General features: G+C 38.9%; 1 protein-coding gene across 2 annotated transcripts; it reads left to right on the top strand.

Moving 5' to 3' along the window:
• The first annotated feature begins 3430 nt into the window (after positions 1-3430).
• On the top strand, positions 3431-26628 carry LOC131461527 (integrin beta-1-like). 2 transcript variants are annotated; one of them, XM_058632844.1, is made up of 17 exons: positions 3431-3764; positions 13571-13637; positions 14097-14182; positions 17507-17720; positions 17860-18030; positions 18131-18369; positions 18641-18796; positions 18968-19063; positions 19199-19288; positions 19459-19599; positions 20374-20576; positions 20755-20993; positions 21080-21302; positions 22538-22770; positions 23183-23349; positions 24134-24211; positions 25099-26628. In XM_058632844.1, exons 2-16 carry the CDS (start codon positions 13571-13573, stop codon positions 24209-24211), a joined length of 2403 nt encoding a protein of 800 aa, XP_058488827.1. In that variant the 5' UTR covers positions 3431-3764; the 3' UTR covers positions 25099-26628. The 2 variants fall into 2 exon arrangements, with proteins under 2 accessions (XP_058488827.1, XP_058488834.1); XM_058632851.1 differs by lacking the exon at positions 24134-24211 and having other exon boundaries at positions 3432-3764.
• The last annotated feature ends 1214 nt before the right edge of the window (positions 26629-27842 follow it).

The following is a 27842-nucleotide window of genomic DNA, read 5'->3' on the forward strand; positions in this document are numbered from 1 at the left end:
AGTGATTATAGAACCTCAGTGTGGGAAGACGATCTGAGTTCACTCAAAGCTTCGCTGACCAAAAAAACAGGGAAGTGTTTGTTGGTTAATGTTACTATAGAGGAGAGCTCTCTGGGTTTTTACTTCTTCTTTAACTTTTCCCACCAAACTGCATAATGTTTACGTCTGATTTACAAATTGTCTGCCTCACTCGCTTGTTTATAGGTTTATAATTGTCATAATGCTTAATTAAGGAATTAAAAAGTGGAATTACATACAACCAGTCCAAGTATGTTACCAGAAAATGACTTTGCTAGAAGCTGAAGTCATGTTTTATAATACTACTTAAGTAAAAGTCTTAAAGTATATGACATTAAGTATCAAAAGTCATTTTCGTCATGATACGAAATGTACTTGTGCCACGATGGCTCAGTGGTAGGGCGAGTTGTCTTTCAACTGGAAAGCTGTGGGTTTCTGACTCTGCTAGTTTATATGTGTCCTTGAGCAAAGACACTTAACCCCATGTTGCAGCGTATGAATGGATGAATGACAAAACTATAGTGTGAAGCAGGTCATCAAGACTACAAAAGCTCTACATAAATACAGACCATAATCCCAACTCTTCTTCTTCTTCTTCTGATTCTATTTGGTAGTAATGAGTAACAAAGAGAGTTAGAGGAAATATAGTGGAGTAGAAGTAAAAGTTGCTAGAAATTCAAATAACAAAGTAAAGTATTGTACTTTTAAAGAAAGTATTTGTACTGTTACACTGTTACAAGTAAGTAATGACTCTGTTGAAATTAATCCCATGTAACGATGGGACCTTGTTCAACATTTGACCCCAAAAACAAACCCAATTCCTTACTTACACTTGATTTGGAGTATCATTATTAAAATAATGACATTATAATTTATAACTTTTCTGTGACTGTTAGACTGACTTTTTTTGTTGTTGCCATTTTGGGACTTCATTATATTTGGGAAGTAATTATAACATTTACTGTATAATGTAAAATTTAAAGAAAAATGAATTAAAGCATATGATAACAGATCTATTTATTCTTAAATTTTATATTTATTACAATTAAATTATGTGTAAATAACGTTTGAATGGTTAAAACAGCCGTGATGACCCTCATGTGGAGGATCAAGCAGTAGAATATGGTTGGTTAAAACAGCTTCTATGACTACTTACTTTAAGTGTTCACATGTTTAAAATTATACTTTATGACTGAGACGTTTCAATGCCAGTGAACACATGACTGAATAGGAATCACAAACAGCAACTGACAATTTTTAACACGTCTATAAACAGTCCAAAGATTGGAAACTGATGAAAGAACCACACTAAGGGCTGGTTTTCCTAAAAAACGTGTTAGTAATTAAAAGTGTAAGTGATGTGAACAGACGAACTCTTCTTGGCAGATCTCAGATTTGATTGTTCCCATTAAACCAGATGGTGCTGTGACAAATTAAAACCAGAGCACGTGAAGAAAGTTGAAACCCTGAAAACTAATTAAAAAGGCAACACACTGTCAACATCATGCAGATCCTATGTTACATTAGTTAAAAATATCACATGAAGACGACATGGTACACTATATGGACAAAAGTATTGGGACGCTTGACCATAACAGCAACAGGGACTGAAATGACGTATTCTAATTCGGGATGGGAATCGGTATTGGTCAGTATCGGTATCGGTCCGATACTGATCAAGATCACTGGATCGGATGTTGGACAGATAGAAATGTGAAATCCAATCCAATACAACTCTTTAATAATCTGCTTTACTCTGCACAGGCTGTAAAAATGTAAATAAAAATAAGCAAAAGCATTTTAGCTGAGTCACGTTGGGGCCGTTTCTGTATTTCCTCTTTTTGGGAGAACACGTATTTGTTACACAGTTGGAGAATTAAGTCTTTGAAATAACTCAGCACAAATGTGTTGTCAACGGCCTCATACGTTCATAAATGCTCTTAAATGACTGTATGGGACTAATATTGGTATCGTTGATACTCAATTTTGTGATATCAGTATCAGACACAAAAAAGTGGTATCGTCCCATCCCCAATTTGAATACATATACAATATTTTAATATTGAGTTGTTCGGTCTTTTGCAGCTATAACAGCTTCCACACTACTTCTTGGAAGACTTTCCTCAAGATTTTGAAGTGTTTCTGTGTGAATTTGTGTCCATTCATTTAGTGTATATGTTGATGCAAAACAAGCAGTAAACTACCAAGAAATGTACCCTTTGCTTACAGGGAGTCTATATATACCAATAAAACAGAAGTGGTCTGCCGTCACACATTTTTTGGGAAGTGTGTTTTGAAGCTGATCAACAGTCCAAAGGTCAGCTGAGGTTGACCTTTGGTGCTGTTTATTCTAAAAATATATTTGAATTGAAAATGTTTAATTAAATGACCTAAAAACCTCATATTAGGTATAAATAAAAGTAGGCTTTGACTACATAGAGGTACATGTAAGAGGTATATATATATATATATATATATATATATATATATATATATATATATATATATATATATATATATATAGGTTATTATCATACCTCGTTAACTGTGACCATGTATCGTGACATGGACACCAATAATCTGATTATTGACCTTATTCTGAATAAAACATTCAGATTATGGTATTTCCATTAGTCACTAATACAATTTTATGATGGTGTCTTTGACTATTATATTTATTATTATTGTTATCATTATGTATTAGGCACAGATGTGTGAGAGAGTGTTGTGCTTCTTTAGGTACTGCACTAATGCTGCAACTAACAATTATTTTCATAATCGATTAATCAGTTAATTATTGGTGGTTTGGTCAAAAATAATGATGTTCTCACATCTGTTTTGTCGTTTGGTCCACAAAACCCAATTGTACAGTTTCAATTATTTCTTTGTTTTATGGGGGAAAGGAAACGGAATAATATTCCCATTTAAGACACTAAAAAAACAAACTTTGGGCTTGTTTTAATAAAATTAATACTCAAGATAATCAAAACAGTTTAATAATAAATTAATAATCGATGAATCGAAATTCCAAATAGTGCCTTCGTCAACCTATTTACATATAAAAGCATAATCTGTTGTAATCTGATTAAGGCATATAGATAATATGCTCAGAATACATTATGTCTAAATCCGATTAATGCTTGTTCGGAGTATGGTCTTATTTGGGTTAATCAGAAAGTGTTGTTTACATGTGCAGTATCTTAATTAGACTCTTATCTTAATCGGGTTAATAAGAGATCTGTATGTAATGCGTGTAATCTCATAGTACATGAAGCTCTTCACCACATCCGAGGTTAGCGTGGGTTCACCTCTCACCGGTGTGTTTCTTCCTTTGCCCCCTACGTACCGCGGCTCCTCCCGCGTGGGCGGGGTTTAGACAAGAAAGGAGGTTTGTTCAAGTGGGGCATTAAAAAAAAGAAAAAAAGAAAGGCGACTCACCAGGAGCAGCCAAGCAGCACCAGAGCCGACACGGCTGTTACGTGCTGAAGCGAGTCGGGGACTGTTCCCTTCGTAATTAGATTTTACACATGAATAAGGGTTAATTTTTTACTTTCCGCGTTTAAAGTGTCTCGGACCAGGCACGACGGAACGGTGCGGTCATTAGCTTAAAATAAGCGAACCACCAGAACCGCTTTAGCTAGTCTTCACTCTCACTCAGTAGTCGGTTCAGTTTACGTAAAAAAAAACATTTCGGGTGCAAATGCTTCTCTAAAACATCGGGAACTACATAGAAGCATCAACACAAGGTGAGTAAATGCATCTTACTTTACATTTAACCCGTCCGTCGTGTTTTTTACGTCGGTTTAAAGTAACGTAAACGGCCAGAAGACGAGAAGAGAAGCTAGGAATGTCTGTGCTCAGGGGCTAAACTTTGGGTGTGGGTGAACCACAAGCAGCTAACGGTTGGAACCGTTGTGTTATAATAACGAGATAACAGTGTGTTAAATCATGTAGTTCGTGTTTTTTTTTTTAATCAATAGAACTTATGAAGTGTTGGTATATGAATTTAAGATTTCTCAGTTAATCTCAATTTGGCGTTCGTACATAAAGTAGGCCACAGAGTGGTCGCTTTGTGTGAGCAAAGAGAAAAGAAGTGTGGCTGTGAAAGCGATGTTAACTTAAAGTCATTCTTCACCACTGAATAGTTAGCGATTTTCATAATAATGTTAACATTAAAGACGGTTTAAAGTCCATTATTTGGTGTTAAAGTACCCTTTAAACTCACTAAACTCACTTTTTGTCTAATATAATAATGAGCTAAATATATCTGGGTTTTGTACAAACCAAGGAAGTTAAGGAAGTCACAGTCACATTAACAGATAAAATAGATAACAGAACATTATTTGACTAATCAATAGTGGATAAGGGTGTTATACTATAGATTTATTTACATACAAACATACATACATTCAGCCCATTTTATCATCTGCAGTAGAAGACAGCAATGAAGGCTTGGCATATTTAATATGTGAAAGAAGCACATCCCTTAATCACATCTACTCACAAACTTTCATACCTGTGGGTAAAAACATACATAGAGAAGAAAACCAAACAACATCCCTTTGTCAACCAAGGTTGCAAACATCTGTGCTGAGTGGAGCTTGTTAAGGATTTCCTGAAAGAGACCACAGCTGGACCCCGGTCTGGTCACACTACATCATGGACTGTATAAACTGTGGCTAAAGATACAGACCCACTAAGGCATCTTAAAGCAGGACAGGTTGGTTAACCAGAATCTAAAGTATCTTGTTCAGCCTTGCCCGCAGCTCTGATTCAAGACGAGTGACTCCGCAGTAGTTGGACAAGCTTGGTCTCGCCTGCCTCGTTTACTTCCTGTAAAGGAATTGTAGCCTTAGGGAATGTTTTTTTGCTTGTGAATCTCAGGGAGAGGTTTGATTTGTTCAGTTAAACTTGTAATCTGTGCTCCCCATGTTCTTGCTGCAGGACCTTATTTAGTAACATGGGAATATAATGCTTTGGGTTAATTACTGGCCTGGCATGGCTTAAAGACAGCATCATAATGACATAGCAACAGCGCCATAGCGAGGTGTGAAAACACATATGTCTATGATCTTGCACAGCGTGCACAGATAGCATGGATGTCTGCAATATACACCAGGCCTGAGAACTGTAGACATGAGTAGAGATGTGTCTGTAGATCCAGTAGGCTCCCTGTAGTTCACTGAGTCACTTCCCTTAGTTACATTGTTATGTTTAAACACAGGGAATTGTGCTTGTCCGGGAGGTAGCAGCGCCTGGGACAGTTTATACGGTCATTCTGCCTTACTCAACACCAGGCAGCCAGTCAGATATGAGTCATGGATGATGACTCTTCCAGGGATGGCCAGACTAAGCATGTGGGAGTGGGATATGTTTGAGGAAATGTGATCATAGTTTTGAAAAATGATCCCTCATTCCTCTGGACAGAGGATGGAGTCAGTGGTAAAATCTGAACTCATGGCAGAGACGTTTGAGATGTTTGAGAAGTTGCCTTGTGTCTGAAAACTTACCTTTCTCTGCTTTTTGGGGGCAAAGTTGTGAACACAGCATGGAAATAATCTTTTACATTTCTGTGGCTAATTTATTTAAAAACAGTTGCCCAATCACAATTTAGTTTTCAGTCATTCTCCAACATGTTTGCAGTCTTGTGGCTTTATTTTATTGCAGTTATGCTGTTGTTTTGACATAAAACTAAGCACTTCATGTGTGAAGTGTGACAATATCGCTTGAGATCTAAATACTGCTATACTGAAAAACACAGATGCCTGGTTTTCCATCATGGTATGGTTCTGTTTGGTATTTGCATTTCAACTGAGAACAGTACCTTTACTTGATAGGTAGGTGTGGACTATGGCGGCTGTGTCAGCGAGATACATACCGTGATGTTGTATCGGTGTGACAACATCAAATGCGACACAACAGACAACAATGGAGAACATTTTTTTCCCTGCTCCATTTGTGTCTGTTTGTCTGATCAAGACTTAAAGCTTTTTATGAGAATAGACTGCAGGTGTTGAAGAAACACCGGCTTCAAGACAGTCTAGCTCCACCCGCACCGTACTGTACCATTTTACTCTGGAACCCAAGGGAAGGGTGCCAAAATGGAAATGCAAAAAATGCATACCGAACTGTACCAAAACCTTCCACTCAGTGTAAACACGGCTAGAGTCACGCAGACCTGATAGACCTAATCGGCATTGTGTGAACTCATTTGACAATGATTTGAATGTAACTTTCCTTTTATATTTAAAAATTGTGGATTACAGTTTTAACCATTAAAAAGGGAAATTATGTGGCGGCAGTTTTAGTACTCTAGCATTGCATGGCATATGGTCATCTGAAGGGTGTAAGTCAATTACACTGAGCAGCATCCACCTTTAAATGTTATTTTGTATATGGAAAGTATTTTCTCTCTCCACGGTGTTCACCAGCTAGTCTGCTAATCTGACTCTGTCCCTCTGCTGAACAGATGGTGATGCATTTTTTAGTTTATACCTAACCGGCCAAGTGAACTCGGGGTTCAAGTCAGAGAAAAGTTTCAAAGCAGCTCATTTTTCAATGACATAGTTTTTCCATGGGGTTGTACGGAGCCAGTGAAGCTGGAATGTGTTATCTCATCTCTCTGAGGAGGCCTGTGGATCAGGATCTCCTCCATATGACAGAAAAACCTCAAATAGGTCTCTTAAGTTCATTCCACTCTAACATCTGTAGTCAGCTGTTCAATTAAGTGTTATCCTATCTTAAGCACTGGCTACTGTGTTTTTACTGTTTGTTAATGAAAGCACCACTTTGTTTTGCCTAAATGTCATACAGGTTCTAAACATCTGTTTAAATTACTTTATTGCCAGACTGATAAAATTATTAAAAAATCCAAACAGAAATACAAGTAAAGAGGAAAAAAGGGAAATTAAATATTAACACACCAACATACCTTTTTCCTGCTTTGTCTCTAAAAAACAAAGAAACGGACCTGTTAACATTCTTCTAGGCTGACAGACCTTCAGTTTCAGGCCACATGACAGATGTTGGGCTGGATAAAGGAATTATTGCTCTTGTTATTAGATTTGGTTTCCGTTAAAATGAGCTGTGCTTGCAGCAGGAAGTGAGATCTTCCTCTGATCCCTCAACGGCCAGTTGGGGAGCAAAGTGGTGCCTAGGTGTGGTTTAATCAACAAAATGGATGCAGAGAAGTGCAAAGTTGTTCGGGGACTAAATTAACTGAGTAGGCGGGGGGCCAGCTGGCCAACTGGGTGGCAAACAACATTGTTGGGGGGGGTGGGCACTTAACTCATTTTGTGGACTAACAGATGACCCACCCAATGTGAACAACCCTGACTTTTGTTGAACACAACCTTGTACTTTGTTTGTGCTTTTCCCAAAGGTTCTTTGCATGATTGTGCCCCATTGATGATCTTAAAACACACTGGAATTATTTTATTTGACAGTCAAGGGACAACATCTGTTTTATGCTTTTGGTGCCCATGAAATGGCATTTTACAGATGTATGTTGTCATTTTTGGTTATAGCCCATAACACAGAATGCATGAACCGTAATAGTAGCAAATACTTAAATATTCTCTGCATGTATTGTTGAATAGATGTTATTTGGTTATTAAGGTAGATTTTAGTACCCAAAGTCCAAATATTGTCCCTTGTGTAGCTTCTCAATAATGAGGAGTTAGTTGTGGTTGTAAGTGATTTGAATAATCATGTGGATGTTGATTTTGTTATTGATGGTTAGATAAACACAGTGTTGCGATGAATAGATTTCATTGATGTTGTCTGTGTTTATACACCAACTCATTGCTTCAGCCATGTTGTTGATTTTGTTTCATTTTATGGGACTACAATGCAACATTTTATTTTTTCCACAAAATCCTCTGTTAAAAACTGTTAAGCCTTTGAAATCCTATACGTGGACAACACACTTACAATAAAATGTCCTTTACTAAATGCCTATTCAGTTCCTTACTCAAAAAGAGGGTCTAAGGACAGGGTCGTTTTGCAAAGCCCACTTCTAAAGCAAATATATTTATTTGCTTTAGGGCTGCAACAATTACTCAATTAATTGATTATTAAATTAATCGTCCAATATTTGGACAATCGATGAATCGTTTAAGTATTTTATTTAAATAATTAAAACAAGTTATATGATTTTTAACCATGTTTGTCCCCATGTCTTTCCTCTCTTGGTTGGTAAAGAATACTGAAGCTGTTTTTTATTTGTAACACCTGCACATATTCCATGAGCTTGTATATGGTGGACTCAGTATTATCAGGCCTACATTTTGTAAGGTGGTCATATTTAGCAATCTAAACATGGACTTTGATTTGGGTGACTAAACACTCACAGATGTGCTCTGCTCCACCTTCAGACAACAGCAAGCTTGTCTGTTGAAACCTGTATAAGCAACACAGTAAAGTCAGGAAGGCTGTTTGACTCTCAGTCACATAATACAATTATTTCACTTGAGCAACATTCACTGATAAACTCCTTACCCACACACCACAGGCTAATGAGACCTTTCTCCTAGCCACTCCGAGCTGTCGCAACAAAAACCCAGTATATTACTGAGACACTCTCCTGACCGGGGAAAGGCTCCAGAGCCAGACGTTGTTTTTTGGAACAACACAACACCAGGGTTTTCTTGAGCAGTGGTAGTTAGTAATTCAAACAGGTTATTGACACAAACACCACCTATGAGTTCATTGGTCACTACTAATGTTAAGTCCGTTTAAAGTAGGGCTGCACGATTCTGGAAAAAATGTAAATGATCACGATTCTCTGGCGCTATTTTTCTCACAAATCAGAATTTTTATTGCGCTCATGAACAAAAAATGAGGCTTTCAAGTGCCAAACAGTGTGATTTCTTCTAGCACAGACTTGCCTCCACACAGCACGGCACGGTTATTTTGCTTTTCCAATAGTGATAGTAACTGGTACTTGGTACTTTTTTGGTTCCAAGCGAGCTGAGTCAATACTTTGCGTGACGTTGTCAGATTGCCGTGCATTGCCACGTGCCGTCACAGGAAGAGGCACAAGAATCAAACCAAACAGTGCCAAACTTAGATCAGTAAAAAAGACTTGACAATTCTGAAAATGTGGGTTAATATCCAACAATCTTTTTTAAAGATTTATCATGCAGCCCTAGTTTAAATCTAATGAAGTTTGGTAACATTTATTTGCAGCTGGTGTCTGTTGATCGAGCCACATGATTGAATTTACCTCACATGAGATTCTTTTTGAATATCAAGTAAACAAATTGGTCAGTTAGTTTTCATTAATGGTCAGGGCAGGGCATTACACAGCCACAACACACTGTGACGAACTCACCATTAGTTAAAACCCTTCAAATTATGGGCAGGAAAAGAATTGGGGGATGTAACCGGAAGGTCACCACTTTAAATCCCAGGAAGTGCCAAGGGCTAGGCACCCAGTCCCTCGTTGGTCCCTGGGTGCAGATAAGTGCTTCCCACTGCTCCTGTGCCCAGCTTTACTGTTGTGTAATAAGGATGGGTTAAATGCAGAGGTCTAATTTACTAATTTGTGTGGGCAAATATTACTAATTCTAATTCTATATCAATATGTATTATATCAGTGTCTCTTGTCTGAGGGCAGACAGGAGACACTGAAGAGCTGAGTGTCTGCCAAATCCCCACAGCAGCAGCAGCTGCAGTAGCTGCAGACATTCTTGATGAAATATTTGTCCAGGACTGTGCACAATTCCTAACAATACTTGAGCTGATTTGTTTTTGCACACCAATAGATTAAATTTACTTTTTCTGCAGTAACGTGGCACATTTTACAGCTGCTCTGTGATTTGAAAAAGCTTCTTATGTCCTATATACATTTGAAGTTAAAAGTAGGATTAGGATGTACTCTCTCATCCTTGCATTACATAAGTACACTGTTATATCCATATTTGAGAAATCCCTGGCAGAAGCCCCTTCCTCTGTTAATGTATTTATATTAGAATATGCAGCTCTGGTGACCATCAACAGAGGTTGGATTGTTAATGAAAAACGGTAGCGGTAATATCCAGCAGTGGAAACACAAAGCGTCTTTGCCGCCTTTGTCCTCAGCAGTCTGACCATACAAAGTCATGGTTCCATAGTTTACTCCAGTTTCTCTAAATATTAAGCTCTCGGTCCGTCCTCGTGAAGACTTGTAGGCTGAAGAAAAGAAGGGTTAATACATTTTCTACTGGCAATCTATCTTTTTTTTATTCAATAACTATCTCTGTTAGCTTCTAGTATATATTTTTCTCATTTTATATAAATAAAAAGGCATTTTTCATTGTTAATAGCAGATTTCTTTCAAAAAACACATGGAAGGTGGTTGGATGAACCATGTGTCTATCCCACTCTATTATGGTGGAAATTTAGATTCAGCATTGGCCACGTAATCGGAAAATTAAATAAATGAACTGTTTTTTAGACCCACATGCTTCAGTGATTTATGGTTTTGTGAAGACCTTTTGTGGGAGAAAAAACATCATTGTGAAAGACATAGACGCTACTTAACTACTGAGGGAATATATGCAGAGGAATCAAAAAGTCCTTAATTAAACAAATATATGGTTGCCATGATTTAAATTGACCTTAAAGGTCATTGCAGATGAAGCCAACAAATGACAACATAAATGAATCACATATGTCAGTTTTCAACATCAGCAAAGACCCCTCACATTACATTTTAAGAGTCAATTCAGAGTCAGCATTAAAGAGAAAACAAAATTAAGCTTTTAAGTGAGTTTAACTGACTGAGCTGCTTTTTGAGCATTTTCTCTGAATTCACCACACAACTGGAACTTTTCTTTTATCATATTTAACAGTCAGAAGGTGCAGTTTTACCCTGAACTGTGTCAGCAGCGCTTATCAGCTGTGACACCGCCTTGTCCACTGGTCAGACAATACTGAGGGGGCATGGATGCGTTATTCAAGCCAGAGAATTCAGTAAAACTCATCACTTCTGAGCTAATATAAAACATGCACCATTAACACAACAGCAGGTATAGATATAATTTTATTTTACGATGGTGAAGATGTAGATTACTGCAACTAGTAAACCTCGTCTGTGCCAGGAACAATGATTATCATAAATGCCAAGGCCTCCACCGAATGCCATCATGTGGCACTGGGGCAACTGGAGACACAAAAGGCCTGCCCATCTGTCAGCTCGCTGCAATTTGCAGCACTGAGCAGGACGAGTCCCAGAGCAGTAAACAAAGCTTGACTTCAGGAATGTTGGGGAGGAGGCTTCATCGTGCTGAAAGTCTTTCCATTCGGTTTAGTTTTAACTTTATGAATTAATTATGTTGGGTATATTGTGTGTTGAATGTTACCCTTCTTGCCTGGAGTTCTAGTTTGTGTCAGGGGAAGTATTTGTGAGGGGCAGTTTCTGTTGATCGACAGAAAGAATGATTTAAAAATAATTTCCGTCTGTCGTCCCGAGCCACTGATTAAAAAGAGCCATAAAAAAGCTCCGCTCTTCATCAGCTGTCACAAATGTTTTTATAAGTAAAGTTTTCTTCAAATTGTTCAGTGTGGCATATATTGTCTTATAATCATCATATTTTCCTGCAGCAACATGCTAATAACCACTAAAGCAAACTTACATTGAAGTCATTTCACAGGATGTGGCTTTTCTCTTGTTTTTTTTCCGTCTTCTTATTTTGTCCCTTCTGACCCACACTGACTGCTGCAAATATTGCACCTTTTCAGTGACTTAGCAACTGGTTTCCTCTTTTAACACTGTGAGTAGAAATGTTCAATTTACTGACACATATGTCGATTGACTGTGCTACTATCAACACTGCCTGGTTTCCTATTTGTAGCTTACAGGGTCAAATTCACACAAAGTTGCTCCCCATGTCTGACGCTGAGGAATGGACACAGTCAAGGAAGTGTCTCACTGGAACTTAGGGGAATTGCAGAGGGATTTCGGAGGGCGGCATGAAGCAGCCTGACCAAATATGGGAACACTCGCATTCACAGGAACACACCTACTTCTTTTTTTTGCCATGGAGCTGCGACCTGAGCTGGGGCTTTAAAAATGTTGACCCACGTCTAAAAGTCTTGCCTCCTTTGGTTTGTGATTTATTTTTTAGTCTCTGATTATTTCAAGTTTTTTTTCTTTTGTGTCTGGGTGGTTTATCCTCAGCACCACAGTTATTTTCCTATTCAAACATTTTTTTACTGACAGCTTGGCATCTTAAAATGTTAAATCAAAGATGCTCCTGCTGCTCTGTCTCAGTCATCTCTATACTATCTGCTCCTAGACTAATTATGACATCCTAAAAGCTCCTTCTTTGGCTCACTCCCTTTCTGTTGGTGGTGGTTTAATCTCATGAGTAGAAAGTACCGCTTCTTTGATGAGGCTGAAGTGTCGTGGGATACTGGATAAGATTCTCCAACTCTAGACCAGTAATAGTTTTCAGAATATAGAAACTATGAAACACTACAGTACTTTAACTGTAAGTGTATTACTGGTCACACCTTTAAAGCTGTTTTCAGACATGAACTCTGAGTAATAGCCACATAATTGATTCTGGACATGGTCATAAGACGAACATATATGAGTTAACAAAAGCAGGAGAACCTCCATAGAATTTCCAGAGTGACTTTTGCAGACACTTGCGTTACCACATTCAGCACAGGGTGTTCTACTACGATTGTTTGGACTTCAGTGCATGTCTCAAAGCAACTTAAGTGTGAATGTGAGTGGCTGGCCACACCTCTATTCTACTCCCCTCTCTTTCTTGTCTTATCTCTTGTTTTATGCGTTGAGATAGAAGAGATATTTATCTCTTCATGTCTGCAGTTTGTGCAACACATTTCATAAAACAAGCACGTTTGCTTGGTGGAGGCGTTGAAGAAGCAGCTGATGCCAGCTGACTGTGGGTGGGCACAGCTAACCTCCACATGTGGGAAAAGTCAAAATGAATAACTTCTCATACTGCTGCCTGCCTGTGGTCATAAACCATGTCAGTGTGAAATATCTTGTTTTAAGTTACTGAGCCATGAGAACGTTTCAAAGAGGAAATGATTGTGTGACCTGTGGTTTCTTATAGTGTTTACTAAATTAACCTCGAGTCAGTTCAGGTGCCCATCGTGTCGTGCATCTATATATATGAAAATACAGTGTTTGTTTTGTATTAAAGGGCATAAAATAACTTACCTGAACTAAACAATTAGGCCTTTTCAATGTGATTTTTTTAGTTTGAAACAATGCAGTGCAGTGCATAAAAATCTTTGAATTGTCATTCTTGGATTAGATATTACCTGGTAGACCAGGTAATATCTCTGTGGTATTTTATGTGTTTTTGCTCCATTACAAAATGAGTATCAAACTGAAGCTTGACTGGAAAAAATAACTGCGTATAAAAAAAGCTGCATATAAAGTGTGAGTTGGAAATAATGACTTGCTGAGTGATTTGTGCATTTCCTTCCACTCTTCAACACACTAATGTACTGCCAACATGCTTCACATGTAGATGTACATGTGTCATCGAGCACCAGCACTGACTCATCTAATTTTTTCTTGTTACAGATGGACTTCCGGTTATTGTTAATAGCATCATTATCAGCTGTTCTGCGTGGCAGCTGGGCACAGCAAGGTGAGAATACAGACATTGTGTCATGTCTCTGTTTATATTTGGCTGAATGTTGAATGTCATCTAATTTATATGTAGCATGTGTCTTTTATTTGTGTTGTTTAATCTTTCTTTTGCAGTATATTGCCCACTGATTGGATTTAAATGCATTGATAGAATAAAACTAAATTTAGTTTGACTTAAAACCCTCCAAATGTTTTATGTCTTCATTCATGGTTTTATAGCTGTGTGGTTCCAGATTGAGGGCCTTTTGAGGTTTCCTTTTTTTTAACAAGATGAAGTCATCTGTTGGTAAAATGCCTTGAGCTTCTCTCAGAATGACTAATTTTTTTTAGAATTGGGATAAGGTTTTTTTTTTGTTTAGTTTTTTTAAGCTAAAGCTGGTTTTGGTTAGTGAACTAATGGAAATTCAGCTTCGCTTCATCTTGGCTAAGAGGAACCTGTGTTGTGTTTTCTTTTCAGAGGGAAGCGTATGCATCAAAGCAAACACGCAGTCATGCGGGGAATGCATCCAGGTCGCCGAGTCATGTGGATGGTGCTCGGATGCAGTGAGTTGAACTGAAATCTTTCATCACCTTAATGAAAACTTATCTGGTCAATCTTAAACTGTGGGCATTGCAGTGTCAGAGTTTCGTCTGTGCTTTGTTTGTTGAATGTTAGTCATGAAACAGTACAGTCATCGCACTAAATTTTATAACATTTATTACATTGTTTCCCAACCTACTAAGGCATTGTATTGTCCACAAACCAGAAAAACCAGAACAGATTGATGATTCCCTGCTGAAACGGCAGAACTATTAATCAATTATCAATGTAGTTTTGTAATGTAATTCTCAAATCATCACTTCATGAAAGGACTTAAAAAAAAAACCCTAACCCTAACCCCAAAAACTAATAATAATAATAATAATAATGTGACAAATCTTCATACAGATGTTTAATTTGATTAAAAGTGATGTGAAGATGTTTTATGTCAAAACTCAAATTCACTATGACATCACATGTTGCTATTATTCAGTGCCATAGCTCCTCATGAAGCTGCTTGGGTATGTGAATAATGTTTATCCAACTTGATAGACTGAAGGACACAAATCCCCCTGCAAGACAGGAATTCAAGTTACTGATATTTGAAGCAAAATTTCATTTCCTCAAATAAACAAAAAAAGGAAATCAAATAACAAATGAATCTACAAAAATAAGACACGCTTACTATTACTGAGTTTTTCTGCTTCTTGTCTCACAGTGGAAACTTTGGCTCAATAATAATCCAGTTTAATTACATGCTTTCTGCAGCCGAGGCAGATGTATGTGCTGTGGCAGCAATATATACCACTGAACTAACAGACCACAGCGCAGGAAAATACTCACTCACCAAAGCATGAACATGAGGCCACAATGAAATGTTCGTTCATATCTAAATTACATAGAGCTCAGCACAAACAAATGAGAAATGTTCCAGAATTTCATCTTGTGATGTAAAATTTATAATAATTCTGATGGACAAGCAATCACCATGTTGATTAAATATACCTTATTACATTTATGCACATACACACAGTGAAAATATTAATTTATTAGGATAAAGCCTTTGAGATGAACTGTCCCTTTATCAAGTAGGTTCAAATCAGTGCATAACACACAACAGCACATTCAGGGGTCAGAGTACAGACGCCAGAGGTCTTTTTAACCAAGGTGCATGTGTGTTGCGTTCCCATCGCATCTGTCGTTACTAAGCAACTGAAACCTGGGAGCCACCGTGATAAATGAGGATCAAAATACAGAAAAGCCAGAAAAACAAGCAGGACAAAATGGAGGAGCATCCCAACAGATGCTTGTTACAATGTCGTCGCTCTCATTTGTATCACAAAAGAGGTGAACTGTGCCTTACGCTCACAAAAACACAAGCCAAGTCCCCCCGGCACCTTTGAGTTTCTATATGTATACATAAATAAATGATACGGATTGATGGATTCAGTACACATGTTTTATTACCCACTCCTTTGTCATATCCACGCTTTACTGGCCGATGCAGCATGTGTCAGACGGCATGGCATCTTGTCTCACCTTGTAACTCCCAAACCCCAATTCCCCAGTCTAGGAATCACTGTTTAAAGTTATGCAGAAAGAGATGCTTCAAACGTGAAAAGAGGTGGCTAAAACTTGTTGAACAATATCTTTAATTTAGCACATTTCTTACAAAAAGGAAGGATACTGCTATCCAAGTTTATAAGAACTTGTCAGTGTACATGTTTAGGCAGAGGATAATGTAAGTTTTCTAACCCCTTGTTCTCTCAATGAGCAGCCTATTCAAGCCCACTAAATAGCTCTCTGTATCACCTCGTCTAATGTGCCTTATTTTCTCATCATCTGGTAACTCACTGTACTTCAGAACAATAGCTGTCCTGTTAAATGTGGCATGTTTACAGTGAAAACAAAACAGTTATCTGTAAATCATGTGCTTTCGAAAGATTTGGGTCAAAGCATCGTTTTTTTTTTTTGTTTTGACTGAGTTCATTGTCTCAAGATCTCCTCCACTAGGGCTTGTGGAATATCATGTGCGTCCAATCTATATTCTAAGCCGAGCTTCACAGTCATCTGTTTCTCCTTATCCCCTGCTGCTCTCCAGCAACAGCTCACAGAGCAGACAGTTTATGGAGGTTTATGTAGACTGCATTGGTTTACAATGGGCTTCATTGAAATATCATAGATACTCATGTCATGTCAAAGATCCTGGAAATTATTTCAGCAGTTTTGAGGTCAGTGAGTCTCTGAGTGGATGTAGCACAGAAGTAGAACTGATACTTTTTGGTGTTGCAGTCTTAGTTTTTTTGGCTGATCTGGGTTTTACGCAAACTCCTGTTGTTCTTGTAACATGTTTTCAGTTTGTATTATGTTACTGCGCGAGTTGTTGACATGTTTCTTCATGTCGAACTCACCAAGACAAATTCCAAAGACATGTCCAGATGTTTCTGCACATGAATCACCTGTGATAATTACCTCTATAATTTTGTGCTTGGGGAATTGATGTCAGTGGATTTTTTTCTGTTATATCACAAGGCTCCCATCTTCCCAACAAAGCTTAAAGGTATAGTTCAGGTTTTTTGAAGTGTGGTTGTCTGAGCCACTGACAGCAGTGGCTGTGACACAGTCGCTCTCAGTGCTAGCCGTATGCCCAAAAGCCAACCTGTTATTTAGATGTAATAATAATAATAATGCATTTTATTTATAAGCGCCTTTTTGACACTCAAGGACACAAACAACAATAAAAAAAAAAACAGTAAACAGGATGACAGTAAACAGAAAATGGAGAGGAATTACAGAGAGTAGGCTATTTTAAACAGGTGGGATTTGAGTCTGGATTTAAAGAGGGGAAGAGAGTCAGAGTTGCGGATGTCTGGTGGGATTGAATTCCAGAGATGGGGGTGAAGGTCGGAGAGGTACAGAGGGCCTTGTGGATGGCCTTGAAGGCATGCAGGAGAATTTTAAATTGAATTCTGAGATTGACCGGGAGTTGAGCCCGTGGAGTTGTTGTAGGATGGGGGTGATGTGGTGGAATGACAGGGTTCTGGTGATGATGTGGGCAGCTGAATTCTGAACAGGTTCAAGGTTATGGAGGGAATTGTGAGGGAGACCAGAGACTTGAGCAGCTAAGGAGTTTTGTTAAGGAGCTAAAATATTTCCCTCTGTTCCAGCTGGCAGCCATGTTTTCAAAGAAAGCCAACCTGTCTGGTTTTCAGTTAAGAGCGCATGCTTTGCCAGTTGTCAGTGCAACTAAAAAAAACACCTTAAGCACATAGTGAATAATATAATATAATAATAACTGAAATAGCCTGAGAGTGCACATTTTAACGACCTCTTTTGCTGTTTCACAGGAATTTCTCACTGTGGGTGAGTCCAAGTCAGCCCGCTGTGATGACCTGGAGTCGCTGAAGAAGAGAAATTGTGCAAACATTGAGAACCCACGGGGAAGCATCACCATCGACAAGAACAAGGAAGTGACCAACCGCAAGGATAAGACTGAGAAGCTGAAGCCTGAGCAGATCACCCAGATCCAGCCACAGAAACTCTCCCTGACACTCAGATCTGGTAAACATTCAACAAGAAAAGTCAAACTCAGAGTTAATCACGGGTGTATTCCGTGATTGGCTTTAGTTTTCTTTAATTTTTTCTGGTGTCTCTTTCCATAATCTGCATAATTTACAGTTAACGTTGTCATGTTCTAAAGGTGAGCCCCAGACCTTCAAGCTGAAGTTCAAGCGTGCTGAGGACTACCCCATCGACCTCTATTACCTTATGGACCTCTCCTTCTCCATGAAAGATGATTTGGAAAATGTCAAGAACCTTGGTACTGACCTGATGAGGGAAATGAGGGAGATCACCTCAGATTTTAGGATCGGTGAGGAAAACTTGACTCAGCAACAGAAAAACTGTAGAAGCACAAATGTTTTTAAGTTAAACATTTGTTCTTCTGGGTCTGCTTTCCTGCCCCCTTTCAGGATTCGGCTCTTTTGTGGAGAAGACAGTCATGCCTTACATCAGCACCACACCAGCCAGACTCATCAACCCCTGCACAGGGAACCAGAACTGTACCAGTCCCTTCAGCTACAAGAATGTTCTGAAGCTGACCAACAACGGAGATGAGTTCAACAAGCTGGTCAGTCAGCAGCAGATCTCAGGAAACCTGGACTCACCAGAGGGAGGCTTCGATGCCATCATGCAAGTGGCGGTGTGTGAGGTAAGAGGGTGACTTACTCATTGATGACCCATCAGAAGCAAAACTTCTAAAAGTCTTCCTTTTGTTGGGCGAAAAAGCCGAATATCACTTAGCAAAATTCCATCCCGGACGTGAAAGCTTTATTTACCTTATACAAATCCGAACACAGATAAATGTACACAAAATAATCAGGTGTGCAAAGACCTGTAGTCTGATTTTGAGGTATCTAGAGTATAGTGTATTGTAAAAGAGTAAAATACTAAATAAGGGGAGTCTGTTTTCATCTTTTCAGGAGCACATAGGCTGGAGAAACGTGACTCGTCTGCTGGTGTTTTCCACCGATGCTGGTTTCCACTTCGCTGGCGACGGTAAACTGGGTGGCATCGTCCTCCCCAACGATGGCAGGTGTCACCTGGAGAACAACATGTACACCATGAGCCATTACTATGTATGTAGTCCATACTTTTATTTAATGTGCACACTGTATCCTGTATGTAATCCTATTTCTCACTCCCTACAGTGAAATATTTATGTTACTGTTGTTCTCGTAAGACCCACGTTTGAGCTTGTGTTTTATTAGTATTTATAAATATGTTTGTACGTGTGTGTATGTGTGTAGGACTACCCTTCCATTGCTCATCTGGTGCAGAAACTCAGTGACCACAACATCCAGACCATCTTTGCCGTTACTGAGGAATTCCAACCTGTTTACAAGGTAGACTTCATTTCCATATGCTGCCCTTGTACTAAAGCATCTTCAGTTATATAATTTTCTATTTTGTTTAATTTATGTTGTGCAATAAATGAGCTGCACATTTAACATTTGTTTATTATGTTTCCACTCTTACAGGAGTTGAAGAATCTCATTCCCAAGTCAGCTGTCGGTACACTGTCCTCCAACTCCAGCAATGTGATCAAACTCATTATCGATGCTTACAATGTGAGTCAAACTGTCTGCAGTTTACGAGATAATTACTGATTTAAATACCTCAAACTATTAAACTAATCCATAGAGATTACCCATCTTCCCGATTACCCATGTACATAATACTTGAGTTACATGAATACAGTGTGAGAGTGAGTATGTAATAATTTTTGTCTTTTGGACAGTCTTTGTCATCTGAGGTTATTCTGGAACACACCAGGCTGCCAGAGGGCGTGTCCATCGCCTTCAAGTCTATCTGTAAGAACGGAGTGGAGGGACCAGAGGAGAATGGCAGGAAATGCTCCAACATCTCCATCGGAGATGAGGTTGGTATTATGGGTACACTTAGCGAAATGATAATAGAAAATAAAATGTTTGAAGGACTACACCTAACGATCAATTAATCTGTCGATGGTGATGTTCTTGAACGTCTTGTTTGGTCCACAAACCAAGGTTATTCAGTTTTAATGATTTCTTTGTTATAAGGAGCAGTGATTTTGACCAAGTGACACACCAATACACTCGCTGATTGTATTGTCTGAACTTCAGCAGGCCATCTTGATCATGGTTACTTGCCTAAATTAATTAAGTTGCTCCCATGTGATTGGCAGATAAGATATGTGCATGAAGAAGCAGTTTAATAAAGTGGCTGGTCAGTATTTTCAGAAGTTACTGAGGCGTACAACTTACTTTCTCATTTTTACCCAAGCCCACTCCCTTTTCACCTGGTCTTACACAGGGTGTGCACATCAAACAACTATCCTCCACTTCTGGTACAACAATACAAACAGTTTTTCCCCGAAGTACAAATATTTCAACTGGGTCGACACAATCCTGCCACATTTCGTCTCGTGTCTTTGCATTGACTTTTGACACAAAAGGTGTGAAGGCACCGTAGCACTAATTGATCCATGGGTAGTGTTGCTGTTTCAATGAAACACCAAACAAACACAATGCAGACATGCGGCACACGCATCCAGTGTGGCTCCAGCCTTATATTACACCATGCTCCTTGCTTTTTGAGGGAACTTGTGAAAAAAAAAATTCAAAGTATCCTCCTCATTAGGTTTAATAACCCTGTAATCTCCTTTGGTTTCCAGGTGTCTTTTGTGATTTCCATCGAATCACAGAAGTGTCCAGCACACAATAAATCGGAGACAATTAAAATTAAACCTCTGGGCTTCACCGAGGAGGTGGAGGTAGTACTGAACTTCATCTGTGACTGCGAGTGCGCCGCAGACGGAGAAGCCAACAGTAAAATATGCAACCAGGGCCACGGGACCTACGAGTGTGGAGCTTGCAAGTGAGTCGTCAAGCGGGAATATTAAAGCTGGTTGTGCTGGATGTGTTTTTAAAAGATGCTGCAAGACATTGAATTGAAATGAATGTGTCATTTAGGAATGTCCTTGTTTATTTCTCTTCTGCTCACTGTGGCGACGTTCTCTACATTATTAATGCACACCTTCCATCTTCTGTGCCAGGTGTAATGAGGGGCGTATTGGACGACTCTGTGAGTGCAGCAAAGACGAAGTCCGAACAGAGGACCTGGACGCCAACTGCAGGAAGGACAACGGTACAGATATCTGCAGCAACAACGGTGACTGCGTCTGCGGCACCTGCGAGTGCAAGAAGCGGGATAATACAGCAGAGCTTTACAGTGGGAAATACTGCGAGTGTGACAACTTCAACTGTGACCGCTCCAACAACAAGCTCTGCGGAGGTAAGGGTGTACAAATAGTGTATTTTCAAACACTCAGATTGGTTTTATTGAAGCACTGTCGTAACCTTCGTCCTTGCTTTACCCAGGACACGGGCGCTGTGTTTGCAGGAAGTGCGTCTGTGACGCTAACTACACAGGCAGTGCCTGCGACTGCTCCCTGGATACCTCCACCTGCCTCGCCAAGAACGGGCAGATCTGTAACGGCCGTGGTACTTGCGAATGTGGAATCTGCAAATGCACCAACCCCAAATTCCAGGGTCCAACTTGTGAAATCTGTCCCACCTGCCCCGGCGTCTGCACTGAGCACAAGTGAGTCCGAGGCTAAAACACAAGAAACGTTGTCACATTGTTCTGCCTCAGGGTATCTCAGTAACCTAAAAGGTTACAATTAATCCACTACTAAAATATATTGAGGATCGATTCACTGGTTTGAATGTTTCTTTCTAATAGATAAACTCTCTAAATTTTTCAGCCTCTTCTTCTTAATCTGTATAACAAATAAATCATTAAATCGATTTTGTATTGTGGACAGAAAAAGACATCTGAGAACATGAACCTTTTTGAGGTTTGGAAAACAACGATCAACATTTTTTGACATTTTATGGACCAAACAATTGATCGAGGAAAGGTTAATCGATTATGAAAGTAACTCTTAGTTGCAGCCCTGATATCTACATAAATCCATGGCACATTACTGATGTCTTGAGCAGAGAGTGACGTCACCCTCCTGCGTGTTGTTTGTTAACAGGCGTCTGTTTTGGTAGCCTGCCTGCCTGTTGGATTTAAGCACCATCGTAAACACCAGACCCTGTTTTATAAATGTGTTGTTTACCGTGTTCATGAGAAAAGCATATTTCAACAGCTTGTTAACTCTCTGTTGTCTAAAGGTTCAGAGTCTACAATTTCCTGTATATGATGTGTATGTTGTTATTATGAATTCATGAGTTCTGCTTGAACACCACAGTAAACTTGAGTAGTAACGAGCTGCACGTGGCACGCAGTTGAGTCCAGGTAGTGAAGGCAAGATGGCAGGAAGTAGGTCAAGCATATTTACTCCCATAAGAAAGTTGCTCTTTGGCTAAAAAGGCTTCAGACACAGAGCGATATAAAAACAGGATTAATATTGGTCTGGCATTTTCTATGATGAGCTAGCATGCATATTTAAACAGATGTATACATTATGTTATGCTAGAATGAGCATGATAGCTTACTTGCATTAGCTCTCAAGTAACTGTATTTACTTGACAAATCGGCTATTTGTTTGGTCCAATAAAATAACAGAAAATGTTGATTGGTGTTTCCCTAACCTCGATTTGTCCACAGATCAAAATATTCACGTTTAAGAAGTTGAAAAATCAGAACGCTTGTTAAAAAAGACTTAAATAGTTGACAATTAATTTAGTAATTAATTGAGTTATCGCTGCAAGTAGTACATATTGCACCATAGCAATTTACTATCTGCCTCCTACAAGTTATTACTAGGACTCCACCGATCAGGGTTTATAGGCTGTTTTATAACCGGCCCTCCCACTGTGTTTCTGCAGAGACTGTGTGCAGTGCCGAGCATTTGAGGCCGGTGAGAAGAAGGACACATGCGAGCGGGACTGCAGCTACTTCCAGCTGATCAAGGTGAAGGATCGCGACAAGCTGCCCCAGCCCACAGACCAGAGTTTCCCACTGACTCACTGCAAAGAGCGAGACGCCAACGACTGCTGGTTCTACTACACCTATGCCATCAGGAATGACACCAAGGAGGTCTACGTGGTGGAGAACTTGGGTAGAGTTGGATTGCAAATTCTTTTTTTTATTATGAATTAAACTCAAATATTTATAAATTGTTAAATTGAGAAGCTCAGGGTGACACAAAACAGAAGAAAAGCAGCAACGTACCAGCTTTTTCTTTGTTTTTACTAGGGGATATTAATTTCCTCGCATCGGTCCATGTTCTGTAGCAAAATGAAGTTAACACAGCACTATAAATATAAGTTTCTTCAATGTAGTTATGACAGAGTGGATGAAACGTCTCCTTAAATGAGTTCCAGTTTAACTCCCTTTGTATGTGACCGGAAAGGAGTCAGTAATTTACTATTGTACATGCAAGGCTCTCTCACATTTGGCCTTTGCACATATTCAAGTGAAAGATCTTTCCCCATTTCATGCTGTCTCTGTGAATTTTCATTTGTTTTCAGAATGCCCTGCAGGACCTGACATCATCCCTATCGTGGCAGGAGTGGTAGCAGGCATCGTTCTGATCGGCCTCGCTCTCCTGCTCATCTGGAAACTGCTCATGATCATCCACGACCGCAGAGAGTTTGCCAAGTTTGAGAAGGAGAAGATGAACGCAAAGTGGGACACGGTGAGTTTGAAACAGCAGATTGTTAAATGATCACTCTTCACTCTTGAAATATTGTTTCCAAACTAGTGTTGTCTCATTTGCTGCAGAGCTGCACCAAGATCAGATCAGCCTTCTAAGTATTCATTAAGAAAAACGTTAAGGTTTTCTCGCTCTTTAACTGTATTCAAAGGCATCACACACGTTTGTAAACAGAACAGAGATCATCTCTGATTTCCTCACTGTCAGTGATCGACCTGAGCTCCATGATGTTAGGTCCTCTGTCATTGGGGGAGCGGCCTTTGCCTCAGCCGACAGTGCTGCCTCTCACTGTCTACACCGACAACTGCACCACCATAAAAGGCAGTGAAGCCCAGAAAGAGGAGGGCTGATGATGAACACTAGTGGAAAACTACACCACTGCACACTGTTTTTTTGTGTTGGTCACAAGAGCAGTAGTTAAATCTGAGAAGCAATCAATGACCACATGATGGGAAGAACAGAATAAAACAGTATATTTTGTCCTTGGTGGAACTAAAGAGGGATTGTCTTTTAGTTTTCATGGCACTTGTTTATGTTTTATATTTTTACTTTTTGTTTTTTGTTGTTTTTGCTAAAAACAGAAAAATATTGAGTGAAAAATCATGATGAAAGTGTGAAACTAGAATAGAACAACACAATAATTAAATACTTGTACAGTTTCTTCCTAATCTTTTCTGTTTTTCCTTCAGACTTTTCCTGTTTATTCCAATTTCTTCTGTTTTTTTCCCCCTTTCTTTCTTCTGTCACTTTTCTTTGTCCATGTTAGCAAGGAAACCCTATTTACAAGAGTCCCATTAACCAGTTCCAGAATCCCAGCTATGGGAATAAATCCACTGCTCTTTAGGTCAAACGTTTGTATCAGTTGTTGGCTTCGTGAACTTGCATGATTGTGAAGTTTTATTGCTTGAGTGACTTCAGTGTCAAACTGCTGCAGTGAAGCAGACGTTTTTGTGGTCGCATGTTGTGAAGTTGGCACATTTAACCAGATGGTGGCGTTGCTGTGTCCTTTTGTCACACTTTGTCTTTTTTGGTTTTAAGTCCGTTTTCAGAGCAAAAAAAGCTACGAAATTCAAACAAACTGTTTCCCCTAAAATAGTGAGAAAGATGAAGTTTATGTTTACACGTGTGTTTATCCTTACCCTCTTTTATAATCTGATTTAACTAAACCTAACATTGATTATCCTGTATTACCTGTGCTATCAAGCTGGTTATTGACTGGATCATTTAACTTTTCTGAAGTGGTTACAAAAGTGCTTTTAACCGTGTTTCCACTGACTGGAACGGTTTGATTTGGTACAGTAAGGTATATATGTTTTTGTGTTTCCATTAGGAATAGTACCTGAAAAATTGCATTTTTGGCACCTTCTCCTCTGGGTACCAGAGTACATAAAAGCCTGATGGTTGCGTGAAGGTTCTCAGTCAAAACGCAAGCCTGACCCAGGGCTTTACCATTGGAAAACTGTACCGTACTGTACCTAACTGGACCGTACCATGATGAAACGCAGCATTTGTGTCAGAAACATCGTGAAGACCAAGTTCTCAATATATATATATATATATATATATATATATATATATATATATATATAATATATAGATTAACTGCCAGTTACTTTACAAACAAATGCCACATTTAACAGTTTGAAATACAAAGAGTTTGCATTAAAAAAAATGTTTTGTTTTTTTTACCACAGTTTAACTCATACATGTTTTAATTTTTCTCTTCCTCAGGGTGAGAATCCAATCTACAAAAGTGCTGTAACAACTGTCGTCAACCCAAAGTACGAGGGCAAATGATGGAGCTTTGCCTTCTTTGTGACAACACTGTATGGAAAAGAGAGAGGGCTTGGGTGAAAGGGAGGGGCGGGTTTTCTATTGTTCTCACTGTTGATGTTTGTTTGTTTTTTGTTGTAGCCACCAAATGATAGCAAAGCATTTTGCCACTATTTCAGTGTGTTGTACTAACTTGGTTTTATTTTCTATGCATCGCTTGAATGTGTACAGTCTGTGTAAATGTGGGGTTTTGTATTTTTTTATTTGTTTGATTTTATGCCTCTGCGGAACTTGAGAGAAAAGTGTTGTGAACTGATTCTATTTTTTTGTCTTTTTCCTGCCACGGGACTGGCAAAGTAACGAAAAAAGCCCAAGTGTGCCTTTTTCATAGAACAGTGAAGCCATCAGTGTTTAATTGAGGGTTTAATTTGATTTTGATGATGGGCAACAAATGAAGTGTTCCTTTTCCAACGAATCATGCATACAACATTTACGGCAATCAAGTCACTGACTCACAACCTCAAGTGAGCAAACTTGTTCAGACTGATTTGTCATCTGAGAGGAGGTTCCAATCATGTGACTGAGTCAATGTTGCTCTCTTTTTATGGCGCTTTTCCATTAAACAGTTCTAGCACTACTACTGTTCGGTTGTGGTATCAGGCACGTTGTTTTCCGTTACTTCATAGTACCTCCTCAATGTGGGTTGCCGCAACGTCGTTTTGGGTGGCTCCGTTAAGGTACCAAATAAAGCTCCAGGTACCAGGTACTATCACTAATAGAAAAGCAGAAAAAAACACCGACAGTCGAGTCAAGTAGTGCTAGAACTGTATAATGGAGAAGCGCCATTTGTTGGACTCTTCAGATGGAGTGCCAGTAGGCCGTGTGTGGCAGCCATGAATTGTGTACAGTATGTTTTGGGTTCTGTGTAAAGCCATATATGTATTCACAGAACCAGGTCGAAGAGTTAGTGTTAGTGTTTTTTCTAAAATCCTGAACAATCAATTGAAAGGTCTTTTATCTATAAGATATTTTCTTGGGTTGCCTTTCTGGGTGAAAGGACATCAGTGTACAGTAGTTTTAACTGTTTGGCTCCGGGTTTTTACTTTACTTAATTTAAAAGCCAACTCAGGTCCTTAATTCTTCACAGCAATGCCAAATATGCAGAATATGCCTTCATTTTGTTTTGCTAACTAAATTTGCTTATATTAAAATGCCTTATTTTACTTGTGGAACATGAATTGGGGAAAGCTCCCAGTTTTAATGTCAGTTATTCCTACCAGCCATTTGTTGGTGCCTCGATCAAATGTTTTTTATTGAACATGAACCAATAGTAAAATGTCACTTAGATTAAAAGATTAGTGCTAAGGGAATTAAAAATAGGTTACCCCTATCACCATTGTTTTTAAGTGCCTTTTTAATTTCTACAACACAGTCACATTTGCAATTCTGTACTTTTGAAATTATTTATTGAATAAATATTCAAAACCATTTATCCCTACATTAAGATATTGTGGGATTACTGTTTTGTGTATTATTAATTAACTGGTAAAGGTTAGACTGTGTGTGTGTGTTTGATCTGTTCAGCCTGAACTAAACTGCAGTATGCTATGAAACGACACATCTGTGAAGGTTCCCAGTCTTCTCTGTAATCATATCCTCAGGAGTGTAGAGATAGAAAACTGGAGCAAAAAGTAGTCAAAGCCCAAATCATGCACTGTAACGACGAGTCTACAAAGTGAACCAGTGAGAAACGTCAACAGTCAGTTACTACATTCAAATGCAGTGTATTTGCACCAAATTCATTTTGCCCAACACTAGTTTACTGTTGATTATACGACTGATTAACTTTTAATGCCTATTATGTTTAAAGGTGATATATGTAAGAAATGTATTTTATTAAACATAAAATGAGCATGACCTAGGGCCACACGTAGCTGCCACTGTTGCCTCCCAGTCTGGGCCTTTCTGTGTGGGTTTTCTCCAGTTTTCTCCAGTCATGTCCTAAAACATGCAGAGTTTAATTGGACACTAAATTGCCTAGAATGTTGTTTCTCTTTATAATGCTGCGATGGACTTGCGACCTGTCCTGGGTGTGCCCTGCTTTTCGCCCTATATCAGCTGGGATTGGCACCAGCAGCCCCTTGACCCTCATGTGATGGATGAAGCAGGAAGACGATGGATGGTCATGATGTGACACCCACCCAATAACACAGCTCATGGCACTTCCAACACACTAGATTTACTAGCACATTTAATTTTCTATACACTTCAGTAGAAATTCCTCAGCTCTACGCCAATCACATACTCTGGTATATGCAGTGGAACCGTATCTCTGAGTTTTCTCCCAAGATTCAAGATTCAAGATTCAAAGTGTTTATTGTCATATGCACAGTAAAGAAACACGTTTCCCTGTACAATGAAATTCTTACTTTGCTGTCCACTCAAAAAACACCAGCATAAAGTAAAAAGTAAAAAAGAGATGCTTTTGTAAAAAAAAGTATAAATATACATAAGAAAAATATAAATATTACAAGCGACTAAAATAACATATATGCATAAAATAAGTGTAAAAATAAGAACTGTACTTACAGTTTGAGAACTGTAAGTACCACAGTTTGAGAACCATGGGGCTAGCTAGCTGTTAAGCGTCAGAAATACTGAATGACAGTGGATCTAAAAAGCCTTGGTGCACCTCTCAAATA

Source organism: Solea solea, chromosome 1 (assembly GCF_958295425.1).
Source record: "Solea solea chromosome 1, fSolSol10.1, whole genome shotgun sequence".
In the NCBI taxonomy this organism is placed as follows: Eukaryota; Metazoa; Chordata; class Actinopteri; order Pleuronectiformes; family Soleidae; genus Solea; species Solea solea.

What these genes read in the sequence shown, in the direction of transcription:
- LOC131461527 (XM_058632844.1), top strand. Translation starts at nt 13,571, where the DNA reads ATGGACTTCCGGTTATTGTTAATAGCATCATTATCAGCTGTTCTGCGT. An exon ending in ACACCATGAGCCATTACTAT is followed by an intron (nt 18,797 to 18,967) that starts GTATGTAGTCCA and finishes GTATGTGTGTAG; the next exon opens with GACTACCCTTCCATTGCTCA. An exon ending in CAACAACAAGCTCTGCGGAG is followed by an intron (nt 20,994 to 21,079) that starts GTAAGGGTGTAC and finishes TGCTTTACCCAG; the next exon opens with GACACGGGCGCTGTGTTTGC.